Source organism: Rhinolophus hipposideros (genome assembly GCF_964194185.1).
Source record: "Rhinolophus hipposideros genome assembly, chromosome: 14".
Taxonomy (NCBI): domain Eukaryota; kingdom Metazoa; phylum Chordata; class Mammalia; order Chiroptera; family Rhinolophidae; genus Rhinolophus; species Rhinolophus hipposideros.
Genome location: NC_138060.1, coordinates 26,925,642 through 26,947,700, shown reverse-complemented (window position 1 = coordinate 26,947,700; position 22,059 = coordinate 26,925,642). Strand labels below are relative to the sequence as shown.

The window sequence follows — 22,059 nt, the reverse complement described above, 5'->3', positions numbered from 1 at the left end:
GCTCTGCTAACCTAGTTGGTTAGATGAGGTTAACAGCTGGGGAAAACAGGCATCGTACGAGATCAGAAATGCCCTTCCAAGTGGACTTGCTGCGACCGTAGGGAGAAGGGTCAGAGACCAAAAGCGAGCCATAAATTTGGGTCGTCAATGAGGAGACCAGCCAGGCACACAGCTCACAGGCTTGAGGGAGCCTCCGTTAGCCCAACAGTCCCGTTCCAGGAACTCCGACCTAATTGAAGCTGAGTCTAAATGGTTCCTTCAAGGCTCAACAAACTGGGTTTTCAAAGGTTCTTTGGTTCCATGAAGCTAATTTACACATTATCTGGGGGCATGGCAAAGACTTTGCCCTAAAGTAGACAGAAAGAGGTTGTGGGGAGTGATGAATGAGACTAAACAGTGTTCTCATGCTTGGTGATTTTGATAAGGACATACTACATAAGAGTTAAGAGCATTATAATTCCCTTTATCACCATATAAACATGTCACTTATCCAGAAAGCATACAATTTATTTGTACGTGGGAATGTAATTTAAAAATTTTCTGAAAACCAGATTGAACCTTGGGAAGCAAGTTTCAAATAAACAAAAACATGCCATGTTAATAAGTACTATATCCCTCCACCCCCAACATAATGTGCATGTACACATTTTCTCAAACTATTGGGGGAAGGGAATTGAAACAGACCCAACCTACTTGGAATTGTGATTTAAAAAGAAAAAAGCAAAAAACTACCACTGAAAACAACCCCCAGGTATTTGCCTTCATAGAGAGGCAGACCAGATGGAGTGTGTAAATGGGCTGCATCTCTGGGCGGGAGAGTGTGGGAGCACAAAGCCCACCCAAAGCGTGAGGAGGGGCCTCCGTGTGGGGGCAGGAGTGAGGCTGACCAGGGAGAGGTCTGAAGAACAGCCACTCTGTGGTCATGCTTGGCAGCTCTCATTTTCCTAACCTCTCTACAGCTTGGCCTTTGTAAAGCTTGGGCTTTCTCATACATTATTTTGTACAATTCTCAGAACTAAGCTGAGCTGCAGCCATGTCACTCTGCAAGAAGGAAATGGAGGCTTAGCAAAATCAAGAGGCTTTCCCCAAGCCACGCATCGGAAGGACCAGGACTCACACGGGCTCTCTGGACGCCAAGGTGGGATGCGGTCTACTGCACCACAGATGCTACTGGAGGTTTCCGAGGTTCCAAAGAACCACCACAGCCAGCTCTCCTAATGCCTGAGTTCTACCCCGAGGATTCAGTTCTTTAGCTTCAGTTTTGGCCTCGGTTTAAAGGTTATCCCCAGAAAGAGATGCACTGATTTAGGTGTTCTCAGTATGACTGCAGTGTTAAACTGTGTATGCGTGTGTTGGGAGTGTAAGGGGGTGTAAAAAATTTGAAGAGGGCAAAGTGGAGGAACCTGAAGTACCCAGATCTGGGGGATGGTGTGAAGGAACCACCAAGGTGAAGAGACAGGCTGGGGACCAGGTGCTCGTCCAGGTACTGATGACCACAAACCCCTGGGCCACATCACAGTGACCAGACACAACCTTCCGCCCCCTTCTCATAGATGGTGGAAGATAAAAGAGCACAGCCACCTTTAGGAATAGAAGAGCAGGAAAAAAATGGGGAGGATTTTCCACCTTGAACTTGTGAGCTAGATAACTGACATTAATAGCCACTAATTGGTTGTGGCTGATGACTCATTTAGTAACATTCTGAAGCCTCTTCTGACACTACGAGGAAAGGCAGGCTAACAAAAGCACCTCAGTGGAAGGAAGAGCCTGGTTGCTTGATGGGGCCAAGGTTCTTTTCACCTCGTGTTAGGCTGAACTGCAAGTGACCTGGCATGGGGTTCCTCAGTGGGACTCATGCTCATACAAGCCCTCAGCCTGCTCCAGGAAGCTCTCCTTCATGCACCCATACCTGCTGGGGCCCTCCAAATGCAAGGGGAGATCTCCACCATCACCCCTGCTGATGGGTGGGCGCCATACTGCACCCGTCCGGGTGCCGGGAAGCACACTGCGCGAGCGCCAGAGGGCAGGGGGATCATAGCGTCTCCAAGGCCCAGTGTGAAGGCCAGAACCACTCAGAGTAGATGTTTAGGAAACCTTGGCCAAGGTGAAGCACACTGTCCTGTATGAGGCTGGCAGAACAGCTCGGGCCTGAGGACACTGATTTTCGGTGGCTTCTAACCAAGATTTGAGAGAATTTGTGAGACACAATCCTAATGTCCTAACTCTGAACACTTAACGAAGGAACTCTGCTGGTTCACACTCACAGTCCAGCCAGTTCTGTCATGACAAAGAGCTGAACTGTCATATTCTGTCCCTTTGATGTCACCCTGGAGGGTCAATTTTAGATTATCTTCAACCAGTGATCATCGATGGTTCCTTTGCCTACCAGTTTGTCCTCCATTGCCGTTTTCTGTCTGTACCACCTCTTGGGGTAAACAACTTGGACACCACAGTGTCAGAACGCTGGTGGCTTCCACGGGGCAGCTCCAGCTGGGACATTGGGGTCTTACCTTGGCATACTCAAACATGCGGAGGTCAGTGTACATGTCCAGTGCGAGGTTCTCGTGCCCACTCCTCTTGTACAGTTTGGCGGCCTCATGGAACTTCCCCTGGTAGGAAAACACATCTGCCAGAAACAGGTCATTGTTGGGCTCTCCCCGCTTCTTCCTCTCCTGGAAAAATTAGAAGCACAGGAAATGGCCTCTGCAGCCATGGCAGGAAGCAGCCTTTACAAAGGTTAGATGTTGCTATTTCAAGTTAAGCCCCTGGGCCTTCCTACTGGAACCTACACTTGGCTCCTGGGCTGTTGTGTCTCTCACCTAGGTTTCTGGTGGGAATGCTTAACAACAAAAGCAGGTGTTTTTTCCAGAGGAGGGACGATCAAAAGAGATACAAACTTTTGTTTGTTTAATGGAAATCCCTCAGGGCTGCTTTCTTCCATATTCTTCTAAGGAAACAACTGCATACTTAGGATGGTGTGTACTGCCCACTCCTTGGAGCTCCCAAGATCTCTCAAGGCCCCAGGCGTGGTTTGGCTGGGTCGTGACTCACAATGATGGCAGACAAGGAGAAAGTGTAGGGTTCTTCCCAAGAAGAAGAACAACAAAATAAGACAACGAGCCTTACTGTGTCCTGTCTCTAATGTGAAGGGGAGTGATGCCACATGCGAGCACCCACTCGGCCCCGGTACACACTTCCCCCAGGGACCCAAGGGGGGGTTGTACCACGAGGCACCCTGCTGAGGGAAGCTGAGATTCAGAAGAGGAGCAGGTGGCGGTCAGACAGAGCTGGCATTTGGGCTCAGTCCGAGTCCAGATGCTCTTTGCACCACATACCACCACCTTCGGAAATAAGTGATGGTCCCCCAACACAGACACATCCTAGCAGTGCTGAGGATGAAGGGGAATAACTGGCATACTCCTTCCTCCTGTGTTAGGGAACATTCATGAGTCTACAGCTCAACTATTTGTAAACACTCAACAGCACCCAATCTCATCCCCAGCAGTTTCCTTTTGCTTGTTTTCTAGCAAGTGTATCACAGTGGAGGAAGATGAGACGTTGAACCAAACTCCCAGACAAGCTGGTGAAAGTTTTAACAGCTGGAGGCAACATGCTTCCCCACTGACAGAAATAATTTTAAAAAAAACAAAAAGAAACTACACATAGTTTAGGCTAATCAACCAAATGAACTAATTCCTAATTGTAGGAAATGAGTTAAAATCTTGCAGTGAGATAAAGAAATAGGTTTCACTAGGCATGGAATTTAGGCCATAATCTTCTCTAGGCCACAGAATATCACCACGATCAAGAAAAATGATTTACGCATATTCAGCATGCGTGAAGCCATCTGGGCGGACAGTCTTCCTCCAGTTACTAGTACAGTTACCGCTCACCTGTCAAAGGAGCCTCGTAAGGAAACTCAGTTCTTCGGAATAATACCGAGTGCCTAGAAACAAGCAACTAAGGCCTCAGAGCAGCCCAAATGTGTCCTCACTCGAAGGCCCTTTACTCTTTTTCAAGAGACAATTCTTACAAGTTTACTTTAACCGACCGGCAGCTCATAGCACAGAAGAGGCAGCAATAAGACAGGAACTCAGTAAGAGCTGGTAAATCATGAAAGGAGTCCCTCAAAGAGGTCGGTTACCTGTGCATAGAGAAAAATTATGTTCCACGGCTTCAGATTAAGATCTTTAGATAGAGACCAGACGATTGACAACTGCCACCCCTGATCATAAGTAAAACTGGGCATTACGGGTAGATGGTTCTGAACAAACCATCGTGCAGGTAAGTAAGCAACAGAAGACACAGACACTCCTTATGATGGTGCCGGGGGAGGGAGAGAGAGAGTGTATGTGGAGGTTGCATCAGAAGAAACTTCTTAGATGGCAGCATGGCCTACAGTAGACAGCATGAGCCTGAGAGAGAGAATTGGCTTTGAACTGGAACCAAGCTTTTGCCTGTGGAGCCTTGGGGACATGACCTAGCCTTTCTGAGCCTTTGTGTCCTTATTTATCCAATAGGGATAGGAACAGTATCTGCCTCATTAAGTCGTTGTGAGGATTTAAAGTCGTGTACACATCGATCATGCATGGGGGCAGAGCAGGCACGCAGCAAATGGCAACGATTAGGCTGAGCAGGCTGTGAGCTCCTGCAGGCCTCTCCCACTCAGCTCTCCACCCACTGGGCTCAGCACCAGGCCTGGCCCACAACACGTGTTTATTATGCTGAACTGAATCGAAGGGACAAGACATTCGCTGATTTCCTCACTGCTTCCATATGGGAATTCAAATGTATCTCACATTCCCAAAGCCTCACAATAAATCTGTTCAGGAGAAAAAATATGTATGCCTTTTTACAGACAGTCAGACAGCACTGAGATACACAGGAATTAAGAACATGTCTACCACCATCCAGCAAACAGTGCTCGTAGAAGCGCCTCTTTAGCTGCCCCCCACCCTCACCATCAGGGTTTGGCTGATGAGGCTGCTATTCTCAGCCGGGAATGGTGGGCTGGGGGGAGGGCTCCAGAGCTCCCAGGTGCCCAGTGCAGACTTCTGTCCCCAAGCCCCATTGCTATGGGTGGGGCATAGATCATGTGCACTTGGGAAATGTCTCCTACACCGGTGCGTTATTAAAGCCCTAAAGGATGGTAACCAGCTAATAACCAGTTGCTAAGGACCTATTTAATCCTCCCAGCAACCTGCGAGGTAGGTCTCATCCCATTTCACGGACAAAAACCCAAAGCTCAGAGAGATTAGGAACCCACCTGCCTCCCCCAGCTACCAAGTGACAGACTGCACTCCTTGCTCCCATGTGCTATCTCCCCCACATGGCATTCTGCCGCCTGCCCCAGGCAAGGCTGTGGCCCTGATACCCAGACACCAGTGGGTTCTGTTCAGGTGTCCTCAAAGCTCTTCCCTGCTTGAAGAGCTGCCTGTACGCCACTGACAGCAAATCTGTGCTTTCCTGAGAAGGAAGAATACTTCATCTTTACCTCAATGCTGTTGATGAGCTCTAAATATCGGAGGTCTTGTACTCTGGTGAAGGCCTACAGGGAAAGAAATAAAAGAAGAAAATCAGCTGCTTTCTGGGCTTCAAAAGTGGGTGATTGGCTGGGGGTGGGAAGTCAAGCTTTAGAAAGTGAGCCAGTGAAGAGGGAAAAGAAGCAAGCATTGATTAATCACTGTGTGTTCAGGAGGGTTATACCACCCAGTGAGGCACGGCTTTATCCCTGGGATTAGCCCATCCAAAGAAGAGCAAAGAAGCCCTGGGCGCATCAATCACTTTGGGATTAGGTGAAACAAGACTAGGATACTGCAGTCTGCAGTGTGCCTGCTTAGAGGAGTCTCTATGCGAAAGGGAAGAACAAGGCAGCGTGACACTCTGAGGTGGTGCACCAGAGCGGGAGTGGGGAAGACGTACACACTGACCAGGGACTACGTACATCTTGGTGACTTGGACGGAAAGCAGTAGACAGCTGTGCTTCCCAACAGTGCATAAACAGAGGGCACCCAGAGCCCAAAGAACAGCCACGGAGGGAGAGGAGGAGGGGGAAAGCTGAGAAAGAATAAAGATGGTTTCTGGAAGGAAGGGGGAGGCAGGGAATGAATCACTCCAAGTCCCTGGAAGGCAAACTGTTGCGTAAATCCTAAAAGGGCAGCTCTTGCCTTGGACTCACAGTAAAGCCAGAAACTTTAACCCATGGGCTACCAGAAGTTTTTAGGCACCCCTCTTCAGGAAGATGGATGTTAGCTAAGCCTCTTCTGTTGCTTTCAGATTCTGCAAGGGGTTTAGAGGAGCATAACCCACCACGTCAGGCTGATCTTCATGTGGCTTTGCTGCCAACATTTCTACCCAGCTGTGCTTCTTTACACTGCCCCATGTGAAATGGGCTGACACACACCTAGAGGAGACAGCAGGTCCTGAAGTCCCTAGAATATGAAATGCAGAACAACCCTGGCCGCTTGCAGCCTCTCCTTAGCTGCACGACATCGTCTGTCCTAAAAAGACTTGGGGAAATGAGCAAGTCACCAGCCTCTGGCTGCCTCACAGATGACCACAATGTGACTTCACCTTCTCATACCATAGGACCAGACATCCTGTCAGGCTGGGGACCCAGAGAGGAGTATGACTTGGCTCCTGTCCCCCTCCCCAATTCAGGGGCCCATATTCTAAAAGGGGAGGCAGACAGATTAAACAGATCATTAAATCTCCCTGAGATAAGAGCTATGCAAGTATGAACTAGATGCCCTGGAGAACAGATTCACTGGGCACGGCGAGTGAAGGGAGGCAGGATTAAGTAAAGCATCAGAATGGGGACCTGGAAAATGGGTATTCCTAGAGAGGAATTCCTTGAAAGGGTAAGGCAGGTATCACATGAGCAAAGGGATGGAGGGCCAAGAACACCTGTGTTCTTTGGTGGAGGTCTTATAAGCTATCTTCTAGGTCTGGGCTTCCTTAAGGCAACTTGAGAGGGAAACCTGGCAAATGTCTGGCAGAGAGGAAAGGAGCATTCTAGGTCTTAGTCCTAGGTCTCCTTCCAGCTGGGGGGCGCTGGACCAACTTCTTCCCTGCCACAGTGAGAAATCTGTTTCCGAGTTCCTTCAGCCCTGACACATTCTGCAGAGTCAGGGGTGCCCTGGTCGAGTGGTCAGTCACAAGGCCCATGAATAACCTCAGGGAAGGAAATATGGGAACAGAGAAGCATTTGCAGTTCTGCTCAGAGCACCGTCCCAGCGCTAATCAGCTCTCCGCTGCCATCTAGTGGGGACAGCAGTCTATCGCCAGGAACTACTCCACCTCCACGTGTGCCTGAGTGACGTGGCAAAGCAGAAAAAGAAAGGCTGGGGACTAGGGATTTGGATAAAATGATCAAGTCCTAGTCTATGGTCAAAATCTTGCGGATTTAATACAATAACTTCTATTCTCAGGGAATGTTTGGGGGTGGGGGATACAGAATTGGGGGCAGGTGTTAACCAAATGGAAGGTCAGTTTTCATCCATTCAAACATTTGCTAAGCATCTAACACTGGGCTAAGCACTGCTGGCTGATTTCATTCCAGGCTTAAAAAAAACAAAACATAGTCTAGGAATCCTCTGCTATTCTTCATACCTCTTGGCATTTCAGAGTGGGGCAGGAGGGGGAAGCTCCCTCCATGGAAATGTTTCTTCCCTCTTCTGAATTCTTAAAGCCCTTTCCTGACACAGTAGACATAAAAATATAATGTAATCATTATATAATTATAATTGTACTTGTTTGAATAACAGCTAGCACTGTACAACCATTGCTACTTTTAGAATCCCTTTTACAATGTGACGGTTAAGCCTGATGGCACTGTGTCTTCACCATCCCCACTATAGCAATGGGAGGACTGAGGGGTCATCCAGCCTGTAATGGCAGAGCTGAGTCTCACCCAGGCTTCTGGATCCTAGTCTGGTCTCGGTCCACTCCCCTCTTTTCACGCCTAGCACGGGGCTGGCATCACATGCCTCTGCAAAGCCTCCCCTACCAGCCCAGTAGTATGGGCAGAATGAGTAGCTCATTAATTGGCAGTGGGAAGATACAGATGGAAGGGAGGAGTAGGGGAGAGGGCGTTGGAGGTCATTCCTTTTCCTTACACTTCAGGTTCCAGATAGAAACCCAACTCAGAGACATAGCTGGGCTTTTTCTAATGTGTGGAAAGGGGTCAACTGTTTTCAGCCACTTCTGTAGTTTTGATAGACCGAGCCCGGAAATGACACCGCGGCATTACTGTCAGCCTGACGCTCGGCCATCTCTTCCACCATACTTAGCAGACTGCCAAGAGAAAGAGCATTGTGTAATAAATGGCCTGATACCAATAAGTGCTTACACCAATAACAAAAGCTACCATTTATGGAGTGCCTATTATGTGCCAGGCTTTTAGCTAGGTGCTTTACATAAATGATAGCTAATAAGAGTGACAGCTAGAATCTATGAGATGCTTCTCCTGTGACAAGCTTTACAGGCATTATCGCATTAGATCCTTATAACTTCGTAACGATGGGGCCTATTGTCACCCTCATTTTCCAAATGAGCGAGCTCAGAAACGCTTATATTTAGGAGGTGGCCGAGCTGAGATCCAAACCCAGGTCAGTCTAACTCCAGGGCCCACTGTAGTATGCGTCTGCCTCTCCAAATGCCACCTGGACCCCTTTCTGCTTCTTCAAGGGACCCTCAGAGGACCAGGTTCCAGCTTCTGCTGACTAGATGCTTACCTTCTTTGCTGTTTCAAACTCTAATCCTTCTAAAGCTTCCATGGCCAGCTCACGCCAATCAGTGTCTGTCACCCCCAAACAAGCAATCTGGTAGGCTTCTTTGAACAGTTTCCTATCCAGGTACTGGTACATCGGAGCAGACTGCAAGATTTCATGAAAAGGAAAGATTGTTTCAGAGCGATGGAAAGAGTCAGATTCATACAAAGCCTGACCCCCGAGGTGTGTACTTACTTAATAACAAATGCCTGCAGAGCAACGCTACAATGGTTAAGCAGTACCCTCAGCCATACCGCAGTCCACCTCGTGTGCCTTCCACTCGGCTACCCCACAAACCTCCTGCCCAGCCTCCCCTCCACCATCAGCTTTCCCCACCTCCACCACCAGCTTTCCCCATCTCCAGGCTGGCCTCACCACAGATGTCACCCTCATCTGGAAAGTTTTTGTCCCTCCTCTCCGTCTGGAAAGTACCTATTTGGCTTTCCAGGCCCTGTGAAAATATCACCTCTTCTGGAAAGTCTTCATGGACTCCTCAAAGATAGGAGTCTGAGCTTCCTCTGTCCTTTATCCCAATGTCTGGTTGTGTTGTAATTATAAGCCTGTCTTCCCCACAAGGCCAGGCACAACCTGAGGGCAACTGCAAGGCTGTGCTTACCTGGCAGGCCCGTGGTCTACATGTGCTGGAGGAATGAACAATGTTACTGTGAGGAGGGGTCTGGATGGCCTCTCCCAAAGAAGGCCAAGGAACCTTTTTACCCTGAGAAAGGGATCTGTTTCGGGTTACCCAGGAAGACTCTAGACCAGGGGTGTCCAAACTTTTTTCAATGGTTTTCACCAAGGACCATATTCGGTAAAATACACAAACAGCCGGGCCACTTACTCGAGGTGAAGTACGTATTGCATAACCTGGTTTATTTAAGTAAACGAAATATATTTTTGGAATTTGCTGTGGGCCAATTAACAATGGATTGTGGGCCGCAGTTGGCCCGTGGACCGCAGTTTGGACACCGCTGCTCTAGACACACGTCTCCTAGTTCCGTGGTGTTGGGAACCTCCCTCCTTCCAGATGGAGCTGCCTTGCTGTGATACCTGTGAATAGTTCCTACCACCTTCTCTTCTAGGTTTACACAGTGCTCTTCGATCGGTCCCAACAGCCCTGTGCCACAGGTATTATCACTTCCTGATTACAGCCCAGGAGACTTGTCTGAGGACACAGAAGACTAAGATCTGGGGCTGTAGCCTGGGGAGGCCTGACTCCAGGTTCTTGGCTCCTTCCTGCCCCTAGGTGTGTGTGTGTGTGTGTGTGTGTGTGCGCGCGCGTGCATGAGAACACATCCGAGCTGGGCCTGGGTGTCTTTCATAACGCAAGGTCCTGCCCTTGTTTCAGGCCTGTCAGTGTGCTAAAGGGAACTACATCTCTCCTTCTGGATTCCCAGGCAGTGGAGATCAATCAGCCAGTACCTCTGTGCTAATGATTCCCAAATGTGGAGCTGGAAGTGCTGTTTTCTCCATTTGGGGGCCTTTATCTTTGAAATTTCCTCTCTCATTTTTCAGCTTCAGAATGAAGAAAAATTGTTTTCTTTTTAAGCCGTTCTGCCCTCTAACAGCAAGATGTGCCTGCTTCTGAGTGCTCGTTTTTCCTCCCGTGCCATCTCACCCACCTCCCCTCCCTTCAAGGGCAGCAGGGGGTGGATGGGGGAGCAGCTGAGCTAGGCCTGCTCAGCCACACCCTAGCTGTGTGATTTTTTTTGAGTAAAATTAACTTCTGCTGAGATGCCCTGTCCAGCTCATAGGCTGCCACAGGCAAACAAGAGAAGTGCTTTCAAAACAATGAAGTGCTGGGTAAAAAGTGAGCGAGTGCATTATGTCCGTGGTATCTTCTCAGCACCAGCCTCTCACCATCGCCCGAACTCTCCAGACTTGTTCCCACCCCACCTTTCCCTCTGTTTGAAATGCCCTTGCTGCACCCCTCTGCCTTTCCAGACCTTTTAGGGTTCCAGTGAAGTGTCACCACCTCCTAGAAGCTTTCTCAAACTCCCCATGCACAATGAGCTTTCCTTTCTAAACTCATTTAGTGAGCACCCTCTGTTCCAATTTAGTTGTTTTATAGTGTTTACTATTTTAAGATTGTTAATAATAATAATTAATAATAATAATACTAGGAATTGGGTCAGACAAAAATCTGAAAGATGTATATAATTAACCCCACTGCACAGAAAAGAAGTGAGGCCCCAAAGAGTGAAAGGAGTTGCTCAAGGTCATAGATGGTTTAGGTGGCAGAGTCAGAACTCAAAGCCAGTGTTTCTTCCTCTAAACTGCAACTACCCGCCATGCTGAATGCCCCATGAGAGTGGGACAAAACTCGAGCAGGCCCATCAGAATTGAGCGTATGACAAATGGTTAACATTTGGGCTTGCCTGGGAGGCACAATATGAGAGTGGGAGGATTAAAAGTACCCTAACTGAACAAATGCCCTCTGAGCTCTATTTTATCTCGCTGTTGCATTCCAAGCATGAAGTCACCACCCGCCCTGAGAAGCCTGACCAGGGTTTGCCGCCCTACTTGGCAGCCTTGACAAACAGTTCTTGCACAAGATGATGTAAATTTCGAAAGGAAACCAGAAATCCCCAGAGTGGGTCTGATGCTTTCTCCCCCTTCTGTAGGCCAAAACCACAGGATGGCTGGAGGCAGAGGCGACAGATAAATAGCCTTTGTCTTGAGGCTGCCTTTCCTAACCCTTGGCAGTTCTGACCTGCTGCATCAGCAGGATGGCCTTGGTGCAGCCATGGGGGTGTGGGGAGGACTCTGGCTTCTGAATCTTAAGAGCTTGGCGGAGGAAGCCCTGGACCGCCCCTTCGGCTCCTCTTGGACGGCCAAAGTCAGGGAGCAGCACACTGCATTTATCTTTGAGGTTAGGATGGCAGTCTTGGGAGAAAAACTTTCAATCAGCATGGCCTGTTTGGCATGATTGGGGAAGATTGGGTTTCTGGTGGATGTGGTGCATAGGTTTGGGATGGGCAGCAGATGTGGACTGCAAGGAAATACGCATAGACCACAGGGGCTGTTCTTGCCCCTCCTCCTGCGGCCACTTCCACCCACCTCTCTCCCTTCTTTCTCTGGCTTTCTATTTTCCTGTTTCCTTTTACTCAGGTCTGAATTCCACTGACATTTATTGAATAACTGCTCTGTGTCAGGCACTAATAGTTCCTGCAGCAATGAGTAACGAGGGCATCATCAGCTTAGAGGAAGAAATGGACTCCAGTCCCACCCTTTACAAGAAGCCATGCCAGGGAGAGTGAGAAAAGGTGAGATGCGTGCAGGGAACGTAGATCTGACGTAGCCTAGCTGAAAGGTAATCAGGAAACATGTCTAAATTTCATATGCAGCCTAAAGAGCCTTTGGCCCAGTGATTTCACTTCTAGGAATTTATACCAAGGAGCTGAGATAAGAACAAAGACTTAGCTCAAAAGATGTTCACTAACTATGATAGCAAAAAAGCTGCAAACAGCATAAATGTCTAACAATAGGTACTGGTAGAGTAAGTTGTGGAAGATCCATAAGATAGGATAAAAAGCAGTCATTAAAAACCATTCAGGGTGTGGGGGAGGCAGCAGGGAGGGCGGTGTGGTTATGATAAGAGTGACCCAACACCGAGGATCTCATGGGGTGGCGCTGGTTACAATACAAACCTATACAGGTGACAAATCTGAACTGCAGCTTTGCAAACTGGTACCAGTGGGGGACACTGGGCAGGTTGTACAGGAATCTCTGCATGAGATGTTACAATTGTATGTGACTCTAGAATCATCTTAGGATTTAAAACTGCTAGAAAAGTACATTTATTGATATGGAGCCATGTTTCCAGTAGGCGGCTGAGTGAAAAAGCTAGACTGCTGGTTGATAGCCAATAATCCATACAAAGTGATAAGTCTGCAATATGTAAATGTTAGGTTAAATTAGAAGATGGAAATAAAAGAAGGTGATTAGAAGTGTCTCTTATTTATGGTCCACATTCAGTAAATTAAGTACAGTAAGTCTGAGGTTTCATCTATATGACCAATACTTACAGACAAAAGTCACAAAGCAATATTTATAGTACTATTCTGGTTTTGTTTAAAAATGTTTACATGATATACTCATAATTGTATATCATGTATACGTTACATAAACATATAGAAAAGGACTGGGTTTAAAAATACCCTAACTGAACAAATGCCCTCTGAGCTCTATTTTATCTCGCTGTTGCATTCCAAGCATGAAGTCACTATGGGGATATATTCCAAATGTTTAAAAGTGATTCTCTCTTAAGGATTGGATTCTGAGGGCTAATGTCCCCCTCCTTGGTGCTTCTCTCTATTTTACAGCAGTTCTACAGTGGGCACGGTTTATTTGGGAGGCAGACAGGCAGCTGGGATGGCTGTGATTGGCCAGCCCTGCCTCAGGTTGCCAGTCTCTGCCCTCTTATCTGTGTTTCTGCCCTCTCTCGTTCTATGGCTCCAGACTCCAGCCTCCCATTTCTGTTCTGGTCTCTTTCTAGTTTGAGGGACTTGTGCCGATAGTCCCATGCCCCCCTTCTGGCTCACAGAGCTCAGCCCCCACACCCGATCCCATCCATATTCTCCTCACACATACCACCCCACTTCATGCACCTGTGTATACACCCTGCGGGACTCTCAGCTTTGCTGGCTTGCTCTACTCTGCCCCATGCGCGGGTCTCAGTGAAACACACTCTGTCTGCTGACAGACAACCCTCCATAGCCCTCCCTGTCCCTACCAGAAAGAGGGAATCAAAAAGAACGAGGCTCAGTGAGGTTGAGCTGTCTGCCCAAAGACATGGGTTGCATAGGGTGGTAACGGGATTTCAGGTTCAAGTCCAGAATGCCTTCCATGACATCACAGCTGTCATTCTTCTCTCTCTTCCCTCTCTCCTCACCATCCCCTCCCCAAATCACCAGTGAGGGGCCTGGCTTTCCTGGTCTTGTCTCTCCTGCCACTGCTGAGAGCTGACAGGCGCGCCCCGGGTTACCTGCGGCACCTCCACAGCTGACATGGAGAAGACATGGAGGCAGAAGATCTTGGAGCCGTTGTAGCCGACCACAAAGCCCTGCAGCTTCTGCTGGTGCACGGGGAAGGTGCTGGCTTTGATGTTGAGGTAGCCTCCTCCCGAGAAGCAGAGCATGTCCTCACACTGGGTGTTCCAGGCCACGCTGTTGGCATTTGGTTCCTGACGGGCAGAAATGGTGGGGATCCTGTGACCACCACCCTGGGCTTTGGCACCATTCCTACATTCAGTCAGGTTCTCTTTTTATAGCCTGAATCACACTGAATTGCTAACAGTGGGATAGAAGGAAAGGGAGGAAAAGTGATCCAAAGAAACAGATAGAAGAGAGGGGCAAAATCCTGTATGCACTTTTGTATGTTGGAATTTTTAAATAAGCAAGCATTGCTTTTGAAAAAAATTGTTATCCCCAAATATTAATCATTACATAATAAGTGAAAAATATCGGCAACAGAAGGATTTTACTTCTGTTAAAGAATGAGTATACAGGGGCGGCCAGGTGGCTCAGTTGGTTAGAGCTCTGAACAACAGGGTTGCCGGTTCGATTCCCACATGGGCCAGTGAACTGAGCCCTCCACAACTAGATTGAAGACAACAAGCTGCCGCTGAACTTCTGGAGGGGCGGCTGGATGGCTCAGTTGGTTGGAGTGCGGGCTCTCAACAAGGTTGCCAATTCAATTCCCACATGGGATGGTGGGCTTCGCCCCCTGCAACTAAAGATTGAAAACGGCGAATGGACTTGAAACTGAGCTGCGCCCTCCACAACTAGATTGAAGGACAATGACTTGGAACTGATGGGCCCTGGAGAAACACACTGTTCCCTAATATCCCCCAATAAAATATATTAAAAAAAAATGAGTACACATAGCTACGCATAGAAGGTTTAAAGGGGTATATCCCAAAGAATTAACAGGGATTGTTCTTCAGTGGGTAGAATTGTGGGTGCTTTTCATTTTCTGTTTTCCCTTTGCCTGAAATTTTCTTTTAGTCATGAACATCTATTTTTTTTAAGTAATAAACAAAAGAACAGTGAGCTATTTTTAAAATCAAAAAGCAATATACTTGTCTCTACATTTATAATTTGCACACTGTAAAAATATGGTCACCCTGGGAGGCACTCCCTCCCCTCAACTCCTTTCAGCTTTTTGCTCAGCTCTAGAGCCCTAGGGACCAGCACATGTTCATACCTTTCTGCCTAGAATCTCTCACAATGTCTAAATCTTTTATAATGAGCATGGATTACTTTTATAATGAGGAAAAAAACCCAACATAGCTGTTTTCTGCAGGGGGCAGGGACAGTGAAGAGGGGAAAAAAGATAGCTGGGAATGTTTGTCTCCTGGCAAGGGCTGAGAATTACCTTCCCCAACCTACTACCAAACCCTCAGTGGGGACGGGGAGAGACACACACCCTTCTACTCCTACATGGTGCTCGGCTCAGACAGATTCACAATGGGGGCCTGCTAACCAACCTCCAGGGGCTAGTGTGGAGACTGAGGAGAAGTGCCACTGAGGGCCCTATTTTGTGCCAAGCCCTGAGCTCGGCACTGTGGTATCTTGCTTAGTCCTGTAGCAATTCTGTGAGGGGGTAATTACTAGTTCCATTTTTGAGGTGAGGAGAAATCGAGACTCAAAGAGGTTCACTAACTTACTTGGGATCACACGGTAAGTGATGAAGGGAGGACTGGAGCCCAGGTCTATCTGAAGGCAAAGCCTTCTTTCCCCTCAACCACTCGGCCTCCCCAGTGATGTGAGCAAGTTGTTATCCCTTGGGGGTTACTGGCGGTAGCCAGGTGGCCCCTTCCAGCCGACTGAGGCAGCTCCCTAATCCAGCACCCCTCCTCCCTGCTGGTTCTACTGCTGAAGACAAGGAAGAGCCCTGACAAAAAGACCTCGATCTGCCCATAACACTGGCAAACCGATCGTGGCTGATGAAGCCAATCAGGGGAGGTTTTAGCTTTGGGGGGAACTCGCTTCTGGCAAATGAGCCCTGATCACTTACAAATCCCTGAAGAGGCAAAGAGCAGCGCTACGCCCAGCAGCAGGCCAGCCAGGCACTGGGCATGGGACTTTTAGGCTGTTTTCTCCAGTGACATACTTCCTCCAGCCACAAAACTGAATGATGTGTAAAGAACGCCTATCCCCCAAACAGTTCAGTTTGCTGGCTCTTACAGCATCCTTGTAAAATAAGTAGAAGGGAGGGCTTCCTCCATCGCTCCCCTTCTTTCAGATGACAAAACTAGTCCTGTTTCTTCACTGTGTCTTAGGTCACTCATGGATGCAGGCAACCTCCAGTAGGTGAGCAGACTTTTTTAATAGAATCATCATCACATTAACCGTGCACTGACAGCCTACAACATGCCCTGATTATATTTATTATTATTCATTTACTGCTCACAGTAACCTTGTAAGAAAGATGTTTTGCTCATCTTACTTGCAAGGAAACCAAAATTCAAAGAGGCGTGCCCAGCTCCTAAAGCCCGTGTGTGGGAGGGGTGGGCTGTATCCTGGGGCCTCTCAGGCTCTGCTCCCCTGCACAGCCCCTACACCCCTACATCTTGCTGCTCCTCCCAGAGACCCACCTGGGAGCCAGAGTGTGAGCACCTCCTGTAAGGACTGGGAAGCTAGAGGAGGGTCTCTAATCAAAGGACCACATCCGGGGCACTCCCTGGAATGTCACCTGAAAAAGCAGCTCCTTGGTGTAGATGTCATACACCAGGCACGTGTCGTTTTCATCTACCACGGCCAGCTTGTTGCGGGAGGCGCTCATGTCCAGGCAGCGCACGGCTGTGGCCTGTTTCAGCAGGACAATGGCAAAGAGATTGTCCACGAAGATCTTTAGGATCTGGCAAAATTTCAGAGAAAAAGTGTGAGTCACTATGGCAACAAGACCCTGGAACACCGCCAGGCTGCTGGCATCCCATGTGTTCTACAAGAGCAACTCCCACTAACTTCACCAGAGGCTGTGTGCAGAGAAAAGGATTCATCCAAAGAAAGGGAGCAGGGCTCATCCTTAGAAGACCAGAGCACAGTTCACCAGGGGTCACCCAAGTGATGACAGGCTCCAGGACATGACACACTTACTTGAATGTCTTCTTCACTGGGAATTTGTTAATGATATTACCCAAACCGAAGGGTTAGCAGATATCATGTAGTGAGATCTGAGTCACTCACACAGGAAGAGGCCACGATAAATACTGCTAAGACCTCTGGTTTAATCACAGCAAAATAATTATGATCATGAGCAGTGACAGCAATCAGTTATCGACTGCTTTTGACAGCTTACAAAACGTGATCCTCATTTGTAAAACCTGAGTCTCAGAGAGGTGAAGTGACCTGCACAGGGTCACACAGCTGGTGAGGAGCTAAGAACAAGCATGACCCCAGGTCGACCTGCCCCCAAAGTCTATGTTCTCAGGCCTCACACTGCAAGTGATAGCTGACTGTGACAGAAAAGGAGGCTTTCCTCTCCTTTGGTATTGCTATCCTATGGTCCTTGCTAACTCATACTCCATGACTGCTGTCCCCAGGAAAGGCCTGACAAGCCTCCGCCACAAGCCATCTGCCAGACAGCTTGGCTCTCAAGCTAATGCAGTTATATTTTCACTTTCAAATTTCCATTTAGCCCACTTAGAACTTTTCTTATTTTGAGCAAAGAACACACAGAAAACTGTTTAACTTGGTGTAACCTAGATTTTCCACATCTATTTGAACAAAGGGTCCATTTTTCTAATAACATCTAGTAATAGCCTGTGGATCAGCACCCGCTAGGACACGAGCTAGAAGACACTGCCTTCATGCATTCATTGCCCTAATAGGGATCTGACCTAAGGAACGATCTCTGCCTCCCTCTCTATTAAGCCACTGAAACCACATCTCTAACAAATCTCCCACCTTCTAGGTGACTCTAGCCCATTAATCCACTCAATGTGCAGCCCAGAGGCGGCAGTGCCAACTCTGCCAGAATGGGGCATGCTATGAGTTTGAGGGCCATTGAGTCTTTGGCCTGAAGCTATTCTCATAAAAGGAAACTAACGTGCCCATGGCGGGGAGAAGCCTTTTCCTGCCCTGGAAACCCATCTCAGGGTCATAACTTGACTGGTTGCCTGTGTCTGCATGCAGATAATGTGTTGATGGGAGACAGGAGGAGTACTCACCTGTCCGTTCTTCAGGCCCACTAACAGACCTTCCCTGCCTGGAGGACCGCCAATCACCTTGATGTAGCGAATGAGAGACTCCATCTGCCACTCCCGCTCCTTCACTCCGCTGAAGGACAGGCATTGCAGCCGTTTCTCCTAGAAAGCAAACCCAGCTCCGCATGGATATTCAACACAATAAGTATTACCCAGCCCTCTCAAGGAGGTCTTCCTGCCCCTAAGAGATGAAAAATACCTACACGTTCAGAATCTATCTAACCCCACCTGGTCAACATAACTGAGATCATTAATCCTTCACACAGGTCCTCCCATGGAGCCCAGCTTACCCTCAGCACACCTATTTGCCACTTCTATCCTATAACCTGTGGCACCCCTAAACTGCTTGAAGTTCCAGACTTTTAGAGAGATGTTAATAGTATTTTACATCCAATGATTCCTAAAGGATTTCTTCCATTTTATCATTTCCAATAGGCCTAGTTTCATGAAATCAAATCCACCTCTACTTCCAAGAAAGATGCTGGTCAAATATATGGTGATGGAAGGAGAATTGACTCTGGGTGGTGAACACACAATGGGATTTATAGATGATGTAATACAGAATTGTACACCTGAAATCTATATAGATTTACTAACAATTGTCACCCCAATAAATTTAATTTAAAAAAATATATGAAAAGAAAAAAAAGAAAGATGCTGGGTTGGCATTCTCTCAGAGTCTTTCCAAACTTCTCTTGGCATTGACCTAGACATTTTCTAGAAAGCTCTAAGTAGAAAAAAATTTTTCCTGTGAAAAAAAATCTATCAGAAAGTAAAACTTCCTTTACTATTTTTGACTTGATACAAATTTTTGTTGTTTAACTGAAGAATATCATAAATTTGTATATGTATATGTTTACCAAAAAGGAAAAAGAAAAAAAAAAAGAAAATCAATCTTCATTTTGTAGGATATCAATTTAGGCTTTAAGTCATTCAAGTATATTTAACCCCAGTAGAACAAAGTGCTTATGGCCCATGACTTTCTAGATGTCAATAAAATGAAAGCAATGACCAATTCCCAGTGTCCAAAAACCCTGACCCCAAAACCCAAGGATCGGGTACCCTATCCTTGGAGGAAGCATCAAGCAGAGTCAGCCCCACCCACGGCTGCTTACCTGGCAGAGGATGATGTGATCAGCGCACACCACCAGGAGGTTACATTCAAACTTCCTGACAAGCTTCTCCTTCACCCGGTAACGCATGTCTGACGAATCATCTGAATACAATTCATAGATGAGGATTTTCTCTGGCAGTTGGATAGCTAATCGATTTTTGTAGATGGCAATTTTCTTCACAAGGTCTTTGCATTTAATACGAACTGTCAAAGAAAAAAAAAATCAGCTCTAGCAAGAGGTTAAGTAAGCTAGAAGTCAGAGAAATTAAAAGCTATCATTTACTTAATGCTACTGGCAATTAAAGGTGACACTCTCATCAAAAAATCTTTACAGTGTCTAACAAGGACAATCAACTCTGCTCAACACTGGTATCCAAAGTCATATATAATCTTTGTGGTCCAAAGCTTACAACTGAGTATGGAAAATGAAATTCTTCGTGCTACCATCACTTGCTGAACATAAATATAAACTGCTCTGCACAGCACTAATGGCCCCTGATGATCGGGAGCCCACCTAAGTGACTGTCCACACCTCTGGCCATTCCCCAAACACCACGCTTAACAACAGGGAACCATGTGTAGTTTCTGGTACACACTCGGCTCTCATACTCTCACTACAGACCAGGTAGGGAAACTGTCTCCAGAAGGGATGCTGCGGAGCTGCCCAAGTGGCTACACCCTCACCATCACAGGTGGAATCTTTAAACAGAGGCCCTCCCAGATGGGGACCAAAGGATGGCATCTGAGTCTGCAGAAAACCCTCAACCAGGATCGCTCCGCGCACGCATGCCAGCACATCTGCACAGACGTACACTTGAAATGAATGGATGCTTAGCCCATTTAACCAGCCCAGCATTTGGGTGGACAGAGGAGAAGACTGAGTTTGGACTGACTGCACTAGGCCTGGAACCCTGATCTTCTGAGCGAGCCTGTGGGAACCCCACTGTCCCGGCTTATCTCTGGGGGAAGGATATGCCAAGAAGCAAGTAGAGATGGAGCTGAGGGGGAGAAGTACCCCAGGAGTGCCTGTGACCAGAGGGGATTCAGGTCCACAGAGACCCAAGCAGGGCAGCCACCTTGGCTCTGGCTCGTTATACATTACCTTCCCTTAATTAGGGAGTCCATGTACCCCTTGGAATTATCTACAAAATTTTTCTGAGTCTGTGCATTATTTTTGGGAGAGGGTTTTTTGCTTTCACTAGATTCAGAAAGACATGTACATCCTTCCCTCACCCCCTGCCCTACAAAAAAAAGCAAGAACCAGTAGTCCAACGTGTTTCCAAAAGACTAAGGATAAACACTTCCTATCATTTCACTTGCCCTGTCAGCAGCCCTCTCAACCTACCCCTCTTCCCCAAGTCTGGAGGGCCGAGGGGCCATACCTGCCGTTTACCTTTCTGGTCAGTGATCAGGTGCTGCACGATGACATCAGTCATGCTATCCCTGTACGCATACCGGTCCTTATAGAGCCCATGGACAGTGCTGAAAATCAGCTGGTAGAAGGAAATGGTGCCATCCTGGCAGCCCACCACCTGCAGGGAAAGGGAGTTGTCAATTCCCAGCTCTCTGTGGAGAACACGTCTATCCTCCCATTTGTGAGAAGAAAACGTCAAAGATCTGACTGGCTCAATATGCCTGGTGTTCAGTGCCTACTCAGGCAATGGCCCGACAAAGTAAACTCCCGCTTCTTACCACATAGTTGGAATCGGGTTTCACTTTGCACGTCCACACCCAGGAGTTCTGCTCCCCAACAGTCCCAAGGCGCACTCCATCCTTGGTGAAAAGGGACACTTGCTTGTCTGATCCCCCCAGCAAAATGTACTCCCCGTTAGTAAAGTAGCTGACGCAGCAAGGGTCAAAGTTCAGTGGCCGATCCTTCCCGATCTGAGGAAAGAGCACACACACCAAGAGGAAAACCCCGTCTGAATCCTTAATGATTGCAACACAATTAAGGGCTTTTCTCATTGACTTTAATGGGGACAACTGGGAAGAGAGGAGAACTGGCCAGCCTCACTCTCTGTGTGATTCCATCATGGACACAGGCCAGCCTCCCTGCGAGCACCCACTCCTCCCCTCCACATCGCCCAGTCCTTGACCACCACCGGCAGCGGGGTCTCCCCCAGTCCCACCTAACTGCTCCAGGAGTGTGTCTCAGCTCCTCAGCCAACCTGGACCTGGGATGGTCTTTCTCCAACAAGCTTTCCTCTGTACATAGGACTTGCCAGGGTTCATGGCTCCCCTCCGCTTCTTTGTTCTTTCTTTTTTTCAGTATTTCACAAACCTAATTTACTCAATTTAAAAAGCTGTCCTTTGTTTTGAAACAATACCCATCCTACTTCTCTTTATAACGACCATATTGAGATATAATTTGCATACCATACAATTCACCCATTTAAAGTGTACAGTTCATTGGCTTTTAATATATTCAGAGTTGTTCAACCATCATCACTAATTCCAGAACATTTCCATTACCCCCAAAAGAACCCCCATACCTGTTAGCAGTTGATCCCAATTTCCTCCCCCCGCTTTCCATCCCCTTACAACCACTAATATACTTCCTGTGTCTATAGATATGCCTACGTTGGACATTTCATATACATGAAATAGTACAATATATGGCCTTTTATGATTGTCTCATCTGTGTTGTAGCATATAACAGTCCTTCATTCCTTTTCACTGCTGAATAGTATTCCATTCCATGGCTATACTACATGTGATTTATCATTGCATCAGTTAAGGGCCATTTCTACTTTTTGGTTATTAAGAATAAGGCTACTAGGAATGTTGTGCCCAAGTTTTTGTGTGGACATGTTTTCATCTCTCTTGGATGTATATACCAAGGAGTGGAATTGCTGTATGTTTAACCTTTTGAGGAACTGTCAGACTTTTTCAAAGTGACGCACCATTTTATATTCTTACCAGTAGTGTTTATCGGTCCTAATTTCTCCATCCCAGTGGGTGTG

The 22,059-nt window shown here is 47.5% G+C and overlaps 1 protein-coding gene across 12 annotated transcripts in view; it reads right to left on the bottom strand.

Moving 5' to 3' along the window:
* The window catches only part of IFT122 (intraflagellar transport 122), a 66,061-nt gene that overhangs the window by 20,306 nt on the left and 23,696 nt on the right, over positions 1–22,059 (bottom strand). For all 12 annotated transcript variants that reach the window (XR_013994874.1, XM_081072068.1, XM_081072071.1 and 9 more), the window contains 9 exons: positions 20,789–20,980; positions 20,490–20,628; positions 19,098–19,300; positions 17,947–18,084; positions 16,470–16,634; positions 13,759–13,956; positions 8,736–8,876; positions 5,495–5,548; positions 2,511–2,672 (listed from right to left, as the gene is read on the bottom strand). Coding sequence is in view for 11 of the 12 variants with exons in the window: in XM_081072068.1 (XP_080928194.1) it covers positions 2,511–2,672; positions 5,495–5,548; positions 8,736–8,876; positions 13,759–13,956; positions 16,470–16,634; positions 17,947–18,084; positions 19,098–19,300; positions 20,490–20,628; positions 20,789–20,980 (1,392 nt within the window). In the remaining variant the exon portion in view is untranslated. The remainder of the gene's footprint in view (positions 1–2,510; positions 2,673–5,494; positions 5,549–8,735; positions 8,877–13,758; positions 13,957–16,469; positions 16,635–17,946; positions 18,085–19,097; positions 19,301–20,489; positions 20,629–20,788; positions 20,981–22,059) is intronic.